Here is a 14,094-nt window from a genome sequence, read left to right on the forward strand (position 1 = left end):
TACAATTGATTCTTGTTACGATGTTGTAGAGCTTTATTGCTTTCGAATTTTTAAACTCTGGGTAGAAGTGAGAGAATTATCATTTTAAGGAAAATGACAATTAAATGTTGTATGTACCCGTAATGTTAGTTTCACCAGAGTTTTGTTCCGTTATTATCGCATCATGAAAATAATAGGTGCGCGTGGTTAAATCAAAGCAGTAGTGCATGTAGGTCTTGATATTACGTGCTTAAATGATTTTGTTCTCCCGATATTGTCTTGGATAATTATAGAATAAGAAATATAAACTCTGGCAGATGGAATTTTGGTTAAAGAATGTTGTCAACTGACATGGTAATCACGAATTTCTTATATCAACTTTGGACGATGAAGATTGTTTTCACAGACCGCCGAACCCGTGAATCGTGACAGATGGAAATTACCGGCCTCTTTAAGAAGTAAAAGTGTGATGAAATGTTTGAAGTGTAAATGATTATGTTAGTTACTAATGATTTATTTACTTATAGCTACATAAAGTGCTTCATTATTTGTTTAGTGCATACGGTACACAGTTTTGTATATTTATTTGTAGGGCTCATATATGGTATATGTACAATGTAAGTATAGGCAAATACACTGAACACGTACGTTAAATTTTAGTGCTTTAAAATACATGTAAATGTTAACATCATCATAATTTATTTACTAATGCAAATGGTTAAATCCAATGATAGAATGTGTTTAATTCACTATGCATCAATAAAGTAGGCATATAATTGGTTACTTATGTAAAGATAGAAATTATGCAATTCAATTATCCAGACGATTTTGCTGGGAACCAAAGTGTCCGGATTAACGAGGCTCTACTGTATATATATATATATATATATATATATATATATATATATATAGTGGTATGTTCTGACAACCCTTGGTATGGACAAGCCAAAGGGTATATAAAGCGAAGCTTTGGGGAAGTCAGTCATTCAGAAGCTAGCTGAAGAAGTCGGCGGGCTAATAAGAAGGGAAGAAGTCGAGAGTAAGAACATAATAAAGTCAAAACAGTTATAAGCATCAGTGGCAAATAATCCTAGAGAATTGAAGTTAAGTTCTGGTTATAGTAGATCTGAAGAAGATTGAGACACCCAGCTCTTCTCTATCAATAGGAACCTAGGGGAGAAACACGATGCAAGAAGTAGCCCTTACCCAGTCCCAGTCTCTAGATAAGAGAAAAATTTAGTACTGTGTAATTTCCCCTCAGATAGAGCGGACTGCATAATCATTCCTATCATTAGCTCAGATAGAATAAGAGAAAACACACACACGTATATATATCCCTTGTAAGAACCCGACCATACACGTTACACTAGGTAGTCAAATGATCATCAAGTATACTCGCATTCATCATGTCTTTGGCAGAAGAATAAAATAAACTATCATATAATCTTTTAAAAAGACTTATGAAAGGGTTTTGTTTTGCCTGACAATGGCAAATATCAGCTAGTGGGTTATACTGTCATGAAGGGCAGAACGTTTGAAAAATACTTGCACGCAGTCCTTTAAAGTAGTATGTATACTAGTGAAATAGCATAAAATATCACTAAATAAGATTTTCAGTTGGAAAAAAGATGGAAATATGGCTGCAGTGTTGCAGAACTGATCACAACGACTAGGTCCAGTTCAAAATCTAGTGAAAATTTAGCCAATATTCATCCCGGTGAAGTCAAATATAGCAACCATGCATGTGATGACGTCATAACGAAGCGCATATTTGTCGCCTTGTAAGGATACAAAATGTTCTCATGTAAACAATCAAACAAAATAGTTTTAAAAAAAAGTTAAGTAGCCAGGTGAAGTAGTAATGGTTACGTAGTTTCCACCCTTTGTTTAGGACATACATGTACTTTATAACCCTGCATTTTACATACATAAATGTGTTAAAACCCGCCTTACATACCGTGTAAAAAGAGAGGCTGTATTTTATAATTATTCTTATCTATATCTCTCCAACCGTAGTTTTAAACGATATTTGATAGTTTTAAGTTTCATTTTATTTATAGAATAATGCAGTGTATTGATATCCTTAATAACATTTAACATAAAACTTAGAACATATGTACCTTAATTCTAGAGGGAATAAGTATCATAAATCATAAATCTCATAAATAACAAATCTCATAAAGTGTCATAAATCATAAATCTCAGGGAGGAGGATAGATGTTTGTCATTATTTGGAAATAATTGACAAGAGCTGTAGAGATATAGTGATATCGAATTTCAGTTGCAATTTCGTAAATTAATTATGCTTATTGCAATGTAAAAAATGACACAAATATGAGGTATAACTGGGGAAGCATTACATTGGCTTGACACAAGAGACACGAGAGAGTATCGAACACTTCACGTAGTTTTGTACCATTATGAAATAATTATACTTAGCGGTAGATTTATTTACCGTACACGTGCAACGCATGTTTTCAAATTCACAATTTCTCTGGAAATATAACTATATTTTCCATACAACAGTCGATCCCTGTCATAATTGGTATATAAATAATAAACCCCCCAGAATTTATCTTGGAAATTTAATGTACATGCAGACTGATAGCATTATGTACATCTCAGGTCATCGCTGCTTTCAACCTCTCTTAATGTAGATATTTAGGACATCTGCTTTTCCATAGCCTGTGAATGAAAATTATACTCCATTAATTCCAATTACATATACACCAAAAGCAGAAACCCTCATATCAAACCGAGTAACTATGTTCTTATCAAGTAAAACATATAGAGCCTTAATTTGGGCATTGAATTGCATCAGAAGAGCTTACGATATATACAACTATATATGTTTTGTTTTTCTCAAACTTCCCGTGAAGCCTAAAAACTCGTGCATAATGCGTTGTTCTTCTGCTGTGGTCTTACAAGAAGTATGTTTTCTATGTCAATGTTTAAAAATTTGCTTACAAGATCTACGAAATGACCCGCAATGTATATATTGATTTTGTTAAAATGTTTCCATATCATTTAGTAGGCTACTTATCTTTAAATAGGGGTTTTTATAATTACATTCTAGTACCTTGCTGTGCCTCGAAAATTGCACGAAGGAACTCTACAATGATGCAATCTGACCAAATATAACTATTTTCTTACATGACAATATCTCATATATACCATCAATGCTTACCCGAACATCTTAACACCAAAGCTGTTACACAATGTCGTGAGTTAAGGAAACTTGTTTTTAATCTGTTAGTCTGCATATTACTTTACAACGACAGCAAACGGATAATGGACTTCGAATCTTACTCACAATGGGACAAAAATTAGCTAACATTACGAATCGTGGCAAAATAAAGGATTCCAAATTTGATTTATTACGAGTTCAATGAATATCAAATGCATTTCAGAAATGATTTTTCTATAGCATAATAAAACACATACGCATACTCCGCCATCTTCCGTATTTGTTGCCTTTACTGTACAGAAATTGGGGATATCGTCTCTGCTTTTCCCAGCGACATGGTTTAGATCCTTTGGCGTCCATAACAACAAGCCATCCTTTATCATTGGGACACCCACCGTAACTTTTATTGATAAAGAAATGTCTGCCGTGCCGTTGTTCCCTGTGTAGCAGAATACCCGAAATTCAACAATTTTCTACATTCGATTCACTGTTCTCCCTACGTGTCTATTTGATTTTTGTTCTTTAAATTTGTTATTCATGCCCATAATAATTCTGTTTTCGAATGTATTCAATTTATACATATAATTGTCCAGGACACATACTCTATTCTTTTACATGTATCTATTTGAAAGGCACCTCATGAAACATCTTTTAGAATCGCTTACAAATGAAAGACTTTGCAATTTATGTATTTCTTTCTTGTCTGTTCTATTGACATTGCCTTTGAAAAATCGCCCACTATTTTGTTTTTCAAAATATGCATACTTGAAAGTTTAATGCATGCTTGTAGAAAATAGAATTTTAGGTTAGCATCAAACAAATCTTGTAGTAGTGAAAAAAGTTAGTGCGCACAGACACACATACGCACACACATCATCCACACACACACACACACACGCACACGCACACACGCACGCACTTACGTATGTATGTATTTAAGAAATAAGATATCATTTTTTAATGTTGTTGGGATATGACATGAATTTGGTCACGTGATCAAATCCTATAACGCCCGAAGGGCGTTATAGTAGATTTGATCACGTACCAACTTCATGTCATATCCCAATAACATTCAAAAATGATATTTTATTTCTTATATTTATATTTTCTATTTTGATTTGTGTTCTTACCGAGCTCCCATGATTATGTAGCAGATGACCAAAATAACGATCGTAGAACACAAAATATAATTCGTTAGAGTTTTATCGAATAAAAAATTAGGAACAATATAAAATAGAATATAAGATAGAGATATTTAATTGAAAATGTTAAAAAAAAAAAGACGAAACATGTGTAAAATAAAGGTAATTTAGAACTTAAAGTTAACTGAAATAACGACAAGAAGAGCGGAGTAAAATACATCCGTGATGTGATTTGGTCGCGTCAGTTGAAAACGCTTGTTGATCACAGATTTCGACAGAAATTCAAAGGATCTGAGAGAATTGATGGTGGATATGATGGGTCAAGTTAACGTTAAGCTTAGTCAGGTTTTTGGAAAGAAACAACAGTATGTTCATCGTTAGGACTCGTGGTAAACGTAGCCATGCAGGAGACGATACGCACGATTCAAGACAGTAGGACAGATTTAGACAAAGTGCAAGTAGGTTGCGTCTTTTATTTACATTCAGTGTGTGTAAAAGAAAATAAAACGAACTGACGGAGTTTTTGTTCACTTGAGCAATTTCTGTTGTAGGATTTTAATGAAGACTCGCACCGGTACCCTGACATGAACATCTAAATTTTTCGAGCCTCGAAACCAGCCTCGCTTATGATCATGCTGAGTCATAGCCGTGATGGAAGTTGCCAGGACACAACAGGTTAACTTATCATCATAAAGTAAATAGGCTTATAACTCTGTCTACATGTCTTCGCTTCCAATATCAGAACTTTATAAAATCGTCATGCAGAAGTTGAAGACGGTATTTAAAACTGTTTAAAATGAAACAACAGAATGATATGTTTAATGTTTCTCTTTTATAAATTGAGGAAATCTTGTTTGTTTACAAAATAAAATCTGTATAAATATCCTGCTGCGTTTGTTTCTGTTATGATATCATTGCAGTGGCGGATCCAGGTTTTACGAAAGGGGGGGGGGGGTGAAAGTCAAGTATTAGCCAGAATACTCAGCCATTTTGGGTGCCAATCTGGAATTTTACTCACACTATTTCTATTATTTAAATTTGTGGCGAGAGGGGGGGGGGTGTCTAAATATCCCACTGCATTGCATAAGCAAGAAGCCAGGTGAAAATACAGGAACTGACTTTTGAAGCGGTGATTGTATTCATACGCAAGAACAAACTGATCACGTGACCAAATTCATGTCATACGAAATTGAACATCGATTTCATTAGTACTGTCATATAAGGAAGTGCATTGGCAAATGTAAATATTTATATATAACGCGTCTTTATCAAGAGACATATGTTACATAAACAAATATCACACACCACGAAAACGACAAATTTTAATAATCTACATTATTAACAAGAATGATGCACTGATGTACTGAATTGATAAAATTGGTTTCGTTGTACAAATGTAAGCGTGTCTACAGACGTTGGTGTAAAGAGTGTACACCATCATCAGGTCGGAATAAAAATAGAATTATTTATTCAAAATTATAGAAACCAGACTTTGGAGAAAAAACTTCCAAAACAACGTGATTGTGAAAAAAAATGGTGGGAAGATAATGATTTGGAGTGATTAAGTTTTTTAAAAATTATTTGGTAGTCCGTAGCATTGTGGATTTGGATATGGTAAACAGTGCCGACAACGAAAAATAATAATATGATTACTATAAGAACACGATTAAAATACAAAATCAACACAACCAATTAATAAACAAATAAATCTTGCACTAAAATTAATAATCCAAAAGGTGATTGAAAGAGAAGTCTGAGGAAAAGATACTGTATTACTTTTAATGCTAATACATTTTTCAAGGTCAAACAAATTAAAGCCGCAATCCTGAAATTCTAATATCAAAACATAAAGATCTATGTGAATCCGTTCTTGAATATTTAGAATAATGTTTTATCGTGGTTTAGAAGTCAAAGAAGATATACTTATAATATACTACTTTTCAAGGTCAATACATTTCTTCCTTTACATCCCCCCTTTTTAAAAAAAACCCAAATCAAAGCCGCAATTTTGAAACCAAAATATGAAGATATATATCCACACTTGTAATGATTCCTGATATTGTTTTAACATAGTTTGAAAGTTTTGAAGGTCAAAAAATTGTCGCAATTTTGGGAATACTCATTAAAGCTAAAATAAGAAATTCAAGGTCAGAGCTTTAATTGCAATGGGAGAAACGAAATGTATTTCCATCAATATATCATTCGGTGAGTATTTGTGATTAGGCTGTGGAAACTGATTAAACTCTCTCTCTCTCTCTCTCTCTCTCTCTCTCTCTCTCTCTCTCTCTCTCTCTAATGTCAAAAAATGAATGAAGAAATGGGCACAGTTGTTAGATAATTTAAAAGAATAAAATCCAAACTGATCATATAATAATCAACGATCGTTGCTTACGGTATTATGTGATCATTTTGGATTTTATTCTTTTAGATTATATATATATATATATATATATATATATATATATATATATATTAGATACGAGGTCAAATAAAAAAGGATATAAAAAGCACTAAAATGACCAACGACACGAACAACAGTGAATTGTCAAATTTTCAGGACAAGCTGTCCCTTCCTCAAGACGATAGAATATTTACATAGAAAAATAGAAAAGTCAAAAATCGCATATTGGTAGGCCTAAATGATCAGGACATATTTTGTGTGATGTCTGATCTAAACTTTCTAGTACTTTCTGTTGGAGCGACTTCAAGATTTGTTGCAAACTCCATCTTCCGTTTTCAAATTTGATAAATGAACCAAGATGGCTTCCTTCAAGGTCGACACCTCGTCGGTATGATGCTAAGCCAATCCATTCGCTGTGCAAAAACAATGTATGTAAATTCTAATGTTTGTTAAACATTTTTATAAACAGGGGCGGATCCGGGGTTGTCCAAGGTGGGGGCACAGGGAAGCCCCCGGATTTTATAGGGCTCGAAATATGTCTCATGTGTAGTCATTCTTATTATTTTCTATCATTTTTAATAAGGTGAAATTAATAAAATGACGCAAATTCTAAGGGGTTTTGGAAAAAAATGTAAGTTTCCCAATAAAATTAATTCAATAAAAAAGATCTCCGAGAGTGGAAGAAACTAGTGCGTCTGCTATCGTTTACATTTTCCCCCGGAAGCTCCTGGATTTTACAGATTTTATAGGGCTTGAAATATGTCTCCTTTTTAGTCATTTGTACTATTTCTATCATTTTTAATAAGGTGAAATTAATAAAATGACGCAAATTGTAAGGGCTTTTGGGGGGAAAAATCAAGTTCTCCCAATAAAGTAATTCAAGAAACCAACGATTTTGTCATTTATTTCTCCGAGAGGGGAAGAAATTATTGCTTCTTTTATCGTTTAGTACAATTCTAAACAAGATACCATGATTTACCTTAAATTTGAAAATATTAGGGGGGCTCGCGTCAGCTACCCCCCCCCCCCCTTAAATACGCCACTGATAAAGTAAGACTTGGACACTGTAGTTTTGTCTTTTTCATTGAATTATAAGGAGTAAAGCTAATTTTGACCTATGTTTTACAATATAATCAAATTTGGTGCAGTTTACGCTTCTTCGCGGATTACATTTAGCGTAAACTGCACCAAGTTAGATTATATCGTATAACATTGAAAATAATATCAAAAACGCATTTTCAATGATTAGTTTCCTTTCAATTTGTTGCACGAATTTTTCGCATTCTATGCGATGTTTGTCTGTAATGCAGACTTAAGACTCTGGAAATTTTACACGATCCATGGGATGTAAATGATATATCTTTATCAAAATACACCATACGTATTTTACATGCAATGTTATCTATCATGCTCTGAAAGTATAAGATTGATATGGTTTTCAGATGCATAATGTTTGTTCCATAAAAATACCAATTCATCAATAAGGAATTAAATTAATTGAATATGCATGAATATGATGAACTAAATACACTTGCATTTTAAAGATAAAAAATAATTAAGAATGTCCATTGATATTTACTTCTTCATTGAAAAGAAGTTGAAACGTCCATTCCTTCTCAGGTCTATCCAGCTAGATTTCAAGACTCTACCTCGGTGGAACCAGTTCATGTAGTTGGATCCTTGTCCATTGAATTCAATAAATGCCACAGTCTTGCTTTCCTTATTCAACTCCATTCTGACCTTTAATAAGAATTACACATTGTAGATAAGAAGCATTATTTTTGTGGGGGAAAGTTACATGTATCTTGGATAATACATTTTTTTGTTCTCTTCAGAACAGTAGAAGTGTTGATATTCATATAAACGTGAAATGAATTTTTGTGGGCTTGAATGGAATCGAACAATAAAATTTCAAATGCAACCATTCGATTGTACACTTGTAGACACTGTCTATGATTTTCATTCTAGTGAATTTGTAAAACATGTCAATATCCGCTAACTTAATAATGCTTTCCCGGAGTATTCACCCTTTTAATATTGAGACAATTCCAATAGTCAATTTTTGGACTTCTGAGGATTTTTCTTGGAGTGACACCTAGCGTTTCCATTCGCAGTTTTGGCGACAGACAACCCTCCCGGTAGTAGCATTGACAATTATCGGTAAAGGGCTCGCACTTTTTAGTGAACTTTTTCTGCCAGGTGTCCATGAAACTTTGGCCGTTGCCGCTCACTGCATGATACACGAGTTCCCAGTCCCCTAATAAAAGAAAACATGTTTCCAATTTCTATAATACCGGTAGTCACAAAGTGATATACATGTGTCAATCCTATTTTGTTATACAATACCGATAAAAATAGATTTTGTTCGTTCTTTATACCACACACCAATCATTAGCTTTTCTCTGCGTGTAAAACATATTGTGAACAATTGTCGTCGACAACTAAAGTATTTAGGTTTCATCATTTGCGAATACTTAATACTCAGAGATTTACGAAAAAAGATTGTTAATAATACTTAGTTTTCAGAATACGAATATACAAACCAGAGCAGGGCGTTAATCCATATGTGAAACTGCAGCACGTGACCAAGAACAGAAATATTATTCCAAACGTCATCCTTCTCTACAAATGTATTAGAGTGCTTTATACATGGATTACTGTGTAGTCAATAACACATTTTAGAGAAAACGTTTCTCTTAAACGTTTGATAAACAATGACGGACAACTCTAGAATTGACAAATGTTGCACAGCCTTTTCCGCTTTAGTTATATACCAATTACTAGAGTTTGTTCACACGAAATAAATGAATAAAAGAATCGACATTTTGGTTAGTTTCGATGTTTAAATGGAGTAAGAATCCACATTGAATTAACCCACACTATACATTTCAGAAACAAATAGGAATTTTTACCCAACCTCAAATCTGAAGGAGTTTTACCCCGTGGGTTTTTCCAGAGAACCCAGTTGTGTTTTTGTAGGGTTTTCTGTGGAAATGTTTAAGAACACAAAACCCGATGGAATCTTTTATTTGACTTCACATATCTCAAACATAGCTAATAATATTAATTGTTTCATTTGTTTGTTTATTTCATGCGAAGAAACCCCATGCATTGGTAATATAATTCGACAATTAAAACATCTAGAGTAACATATTTTTTCTACAAATAGAACTGTGATATCACTATATACTAAAGCTGTCAAACTCATATGTACTCGGACTCGTTTCCGAGCAAATTATTCATTTGGGAAAACTCCCAAATACATGTATCTATTTAGTTTCAATTTAGTATCAATACCATTAAAGAAAATGGTTTGGATGTTCTACACAGACACTATGTACCAAGTTTGGCCCCGCCCTAGAGTCAGAATATCTACCAAGGGGGTCATGAAATTCACAAATTTGGTAGAACATCTTTCTGTTCTATGTCACTATGCATTTAGTTTTTCATTAAGATATGCGGTTATAGAGAAGAATATTTTTGAAACTTTGTCCAGTTTTTGTCCTGACCCTAAGGCCCCATTGGTGTAGAAATCATGAAATGTACAATGTAACCCCCTCCCCCGTCCCAGAAATGCTTCATACCAAACTTGAAAAGAATTGGAATGGTAGTTATCAAGAAAATAAATATGTTCTATTGTTCACATATTCAATAACAAACCATTTTGGCCCCATCCTGATACCAAAACATCTACCCCTGGGATAATCAAATTTGCGATTTTGGTAACGGACTACCTGTTCTTTCTAAATATCCATTTAGTTTTAATTTCGTATCAATAGCACTAAAAAGATGTTATTATTGTCCTTTTATTGTCGTCCACAAATGACAAGATATGTAAATGAATGCAATTGTTTTGCTTTAGTTATGAAAACTTCGTAAAAAGTGACATATTCTGCGCTTGTAAACTACGTAAATATACGTAAAGGTATGTACAATAGTTTCATTTGAGCCATGATACATGTAGGTTTTACGGTGACAAATACAATGGCTGCAACTCTTTTTTTTTTGAACACAGAAATATGACGTCACACACATCTAGAAACACACAAAAGTCACATGGTACACTAAATTTACACTAGTTAATGGCAAACTCCTCCGTCGATGTTTCATGGTATATAGATTTGGTTTGTGTACAAACAAATATTGGCGGAAGTTTGTAGCTGATAGTAGTTCTGTTTCTCAATTGTTCAAGCTTAGACAATACTATTAGACATTTCAGAGAAAATTTCCAATGAGTATGTTCCAGATATTATCGCAGTTACCTACATGTATGCTTGCTAATTTTCATGACACGTACTAAATTAGTTTCGCTACGATTCACCAGACGGACAAGTTACATGTATGTAAAATTAGGACTTCCTATGTGATGATGAATTCACTTAAAGATTCTATACCGTATTGATAATTTTATGGACTGCGACTCACTAATCCAGCAAGCAATGCAAACGCACTGGTGAACACAAATCCTGTCATAGCTACATGAAAGGTGAAGATAACGAACAGTGATCAGTATGATAACTCCTATAAGCAATAAAAAATAGAGAGTTGGACAAACACGGACCCCTACGTGTAGCTGAAGAATATTGAATTCCGGTTTTGAGGTTATTCTTTCGACCCCGTACCGTCTGATCACAATCATATACAACAGAAACGCGACCTATGTAATAGTGTAATGTTAAAATTTTGTGAAGTCAAATCGTACGAAACAAAATTCCCCTAAACAGGTAAACATTCATTTAAAAACGACAATGATGAAGATCAATAGATGAAAGGCGAAGATAACGAACAGTGATCAACCTCACAGCTCCTATAAGCAAAATAGAGTAGATGTAGCGTATATCACGTCACATTTTAGTTGATCATCCTAATTATCATTTATTTGAATTTCAAACATATTAGTTAATATTTAATAGTTAATATTTGTGAAAAACAACATCTTCCTACCTTATGGAACCACGCCGTTTAGACTTGGTCCACATTTAGCGTTATTGATTTTGTATTTCGTTCCCTCGTATATTTTTGAAATTTGAGAAACATAAAAAAAACAAAAACAACATGCAATATAGGCAGTATGTATGTACATGCACCTTCTCTTCGTAACAAACTTCGGAATTCATGTTAGATTCATTTGATGGTTTTTCCGTCAATTGTTATATTATGCTCATGTGTATGACATTTGGAACGTTATGAAATAAAAGAGTAAAAAATGAAACTGTTACATGCAATGAAAAAAGTAGAATTATTACATGTATATGCGTACCTTTTGCACTGCACTGATAAAACAAATCATAATATTTGAAATCTTTAAATCATTCACCAGTGTTTCATTTCATCAATACATGGAATTTTGTTAGACATAGCCTGTAGAAAATTACTCACCGTTGCCTTAATTGAGAAAGGAATTTAATGATCTCACCAACTGTCCTTTTGGTATACATTTATAAGTTAGTTATATTTTTTTTTAAATATGATAACAGCTGTTAAAGATGGTCTAAATCTTGTATGTTTCTCCAGTGATAATACCGATAAATAAGCAGGACAGCACTGCGTTCATTGTACGCGCCTTTTAAAGATACGCACTAAAACCGGTCTGTCGACGTTACTTCATAGGTTAAGGTTACGACAACTTTGATATATTATTTTAATTATTCCGAAACATTGTCAACATACAATGTAATTTCCCGTGGAGAGAATTCTCGTTACCATACAATTACAGACCGGGGTTGGGGGTGACAGTAACCTCTAGCACCTACCTATTACCTATATAGCTACATGTAACGCCAAGCGTATGTATCGGGACAGTGTCATACATGTATATCGGTATCAACCGGTATCACAAATAATGTTATCAGCTATCTCCTGTATCATAAAATATGATTAGTCTTTATAAAGATTGTTTCGTAATTTAGTATTTTTCTCTGACTTTCGTCGTTTGGTGGTTTCATTCCGCCGTATGTTTTCAAAATATGTCATTCATCACAGAGTGTCTGTTTCCTCTTTATTCATGATAAACATGGGTAAATTTTTATTAAATTAAATTTGTATTCAAAATCACCAACTGAATATATTCAATAATTGATATAGAATAATTCATATATTTTTGCATTTACAAAATATATTGTAAAAATTCTGAATGACTAGAACTACCTGTAAAATTATTAGATTGTTGTCATTTTTTATTTTTAAAATCTCTCTCTCTCTCTCTCTCTCTCTCTCTCTCTCTCTCTGTGTGTGTGTGTGTGTGTGTATCTGTCTATAAGATAACCCATGATTTGTGGTTGGATATGATTTGTATCCATTGAGTTGTATTCCTGAGCCTTTGTTTTGAGTAATCATCTATTCACTTTTCTTTATATAATTTGCAGACAACTGTAGTCCTAGCTAGGCGTCAGAATTTGCCCACATTTTGAGTTTTATGGCACGTGCATCTCTGGGATTTACTCCTTGTCTTGTTTTCGATTGTCGATCATTAAAATGTTCATTAAGGTAAGGTTTGCGACATTTTGACATGTAGCGAGCAAAGTCATGTTGCATATCAGAGTAGGAATTTATCTTTTAAAAATTGAATTTTAAAAAAAATTGCCTGTGTGTGTTTTTTTTTTTTTTTTTTTTTTTAACCAGATGGGCTTATTTTTGTGATGTTTTACATTTTTGGGATCTTTGTACAAAAGGGAATATCAGTGGTATAAAAACTACACAGGGAAACTTATGGGTAGCTGCAGAACTGTAGCTCTCTGAAAAAAAATATTGTGACGGACAGAGAGCTACAGATCCACCCCTTATCAAAAACCTTCGATTTACAGCGCACAAAAAGCTGCACACGGTTGAGGCCTGATATCGTTGTATTCTTGTGTTGCTGTCGCATAAATTTAATATAAAAAAATTCTTAACATATTTTCCTACTATTCTTATGTCCAAACATACCTTCAAATATTCATTAAAGCCCCATACGATCCGAAAATTCACAGCTTTTGATGATTTCGTTTGTTGACGATTTTTGAAAGGCGTAATAACCCCTCCCCCTTGGAAAGGGCGTTATAACGCCTTTTTAAAAGGGGTAATAACGCCATTTGGAAAAGCGTAATAATGCATTTTGAAAAGGCGTAGTGACGCCTTTTGGAAAGGCGTAGAACACCTTTTGGAAAGGCGTAACAACGCCTCTTCTCGCGTTATTACTCCTTTTTTCGCGTTATAACGCCTTTTCACTTTGCGTTATTAATGTATTTATTGAAGATACCTAAACACGTGTACGTGTTTATCATTTCCTAACATCTATTGGTTGATAGCATTGTCACCTAGTCAGGTGACATTAATATTCATAGCACGGGCTGTTAGGGCCCGTGTAAGATATTTCGTACAGGTAAAACCATTCGAAGGCTCTTTCT

At 33.6% G+C, this 14,094-nt stretch overlaps 1 protein-coding gene across 8 annotated transcripts in view; it reads right to left on the minus strand.

Annotated features, from left to right (window-relative positions):
* Nucleotides 1-2,550: 2,550 nt before the first annotated feature.
* LOC125656393 (uncharacterized) overlaps nt 2,551-14,094 on the minus strand; it is a 20,934-nt gene continuing 9,390 nt past the window's right edge. For 6 of the 8 annotated variants that reach the window (XM_056144884.1, XM_056144877.1, XM_056144880.1 and 3 more), the window contains 5 exons: nt 9,253-9,331; nt 8,737-8,966; nt 8,289-8,449; nt 3,424-3,605; nt 2,551-2,664 (listed from right to left, as the gene is read on the minus strand). In XM_056144884.1, the coding sequence (XP_056000859.1) occupies nt 2,618-2,664; nt 3,424-3,605; nt 8,289-8,449; nt 8,737-8,966; nt 9,253-9,325 (693 nt within the window). In that variant the 5' untranslated portion in view covers nt 9,326-9,331 and the 3' untranslated portion in view covers nt 2,551-2,617. Of the gene's footprint in view, nt 2,665-3,423; nt 3,606-8,288; nt 8,450-8,736; nt 8,967-9,252; nt 9,332-11,653; nt 11,712-14,094 lie in introns of those variants that run through there. The other 2 variants (XM_056144878.1, XM_056144885.1) reach the window with 2 other exon arrangements.

Source organism: Ostrea edulis, chromosome 7 (assembly GCF_947568905.1).
Source record: "Ostrea edulis chromosome 7, xbOstEdul1.1, whole genome shotgun sequence".
Lineage (NCBI taxonomy): Eukaryota > Metazoa > Mollusca > Bivalvia > Ostreida > Ostreidae > Ostrea > Ostrea edulis.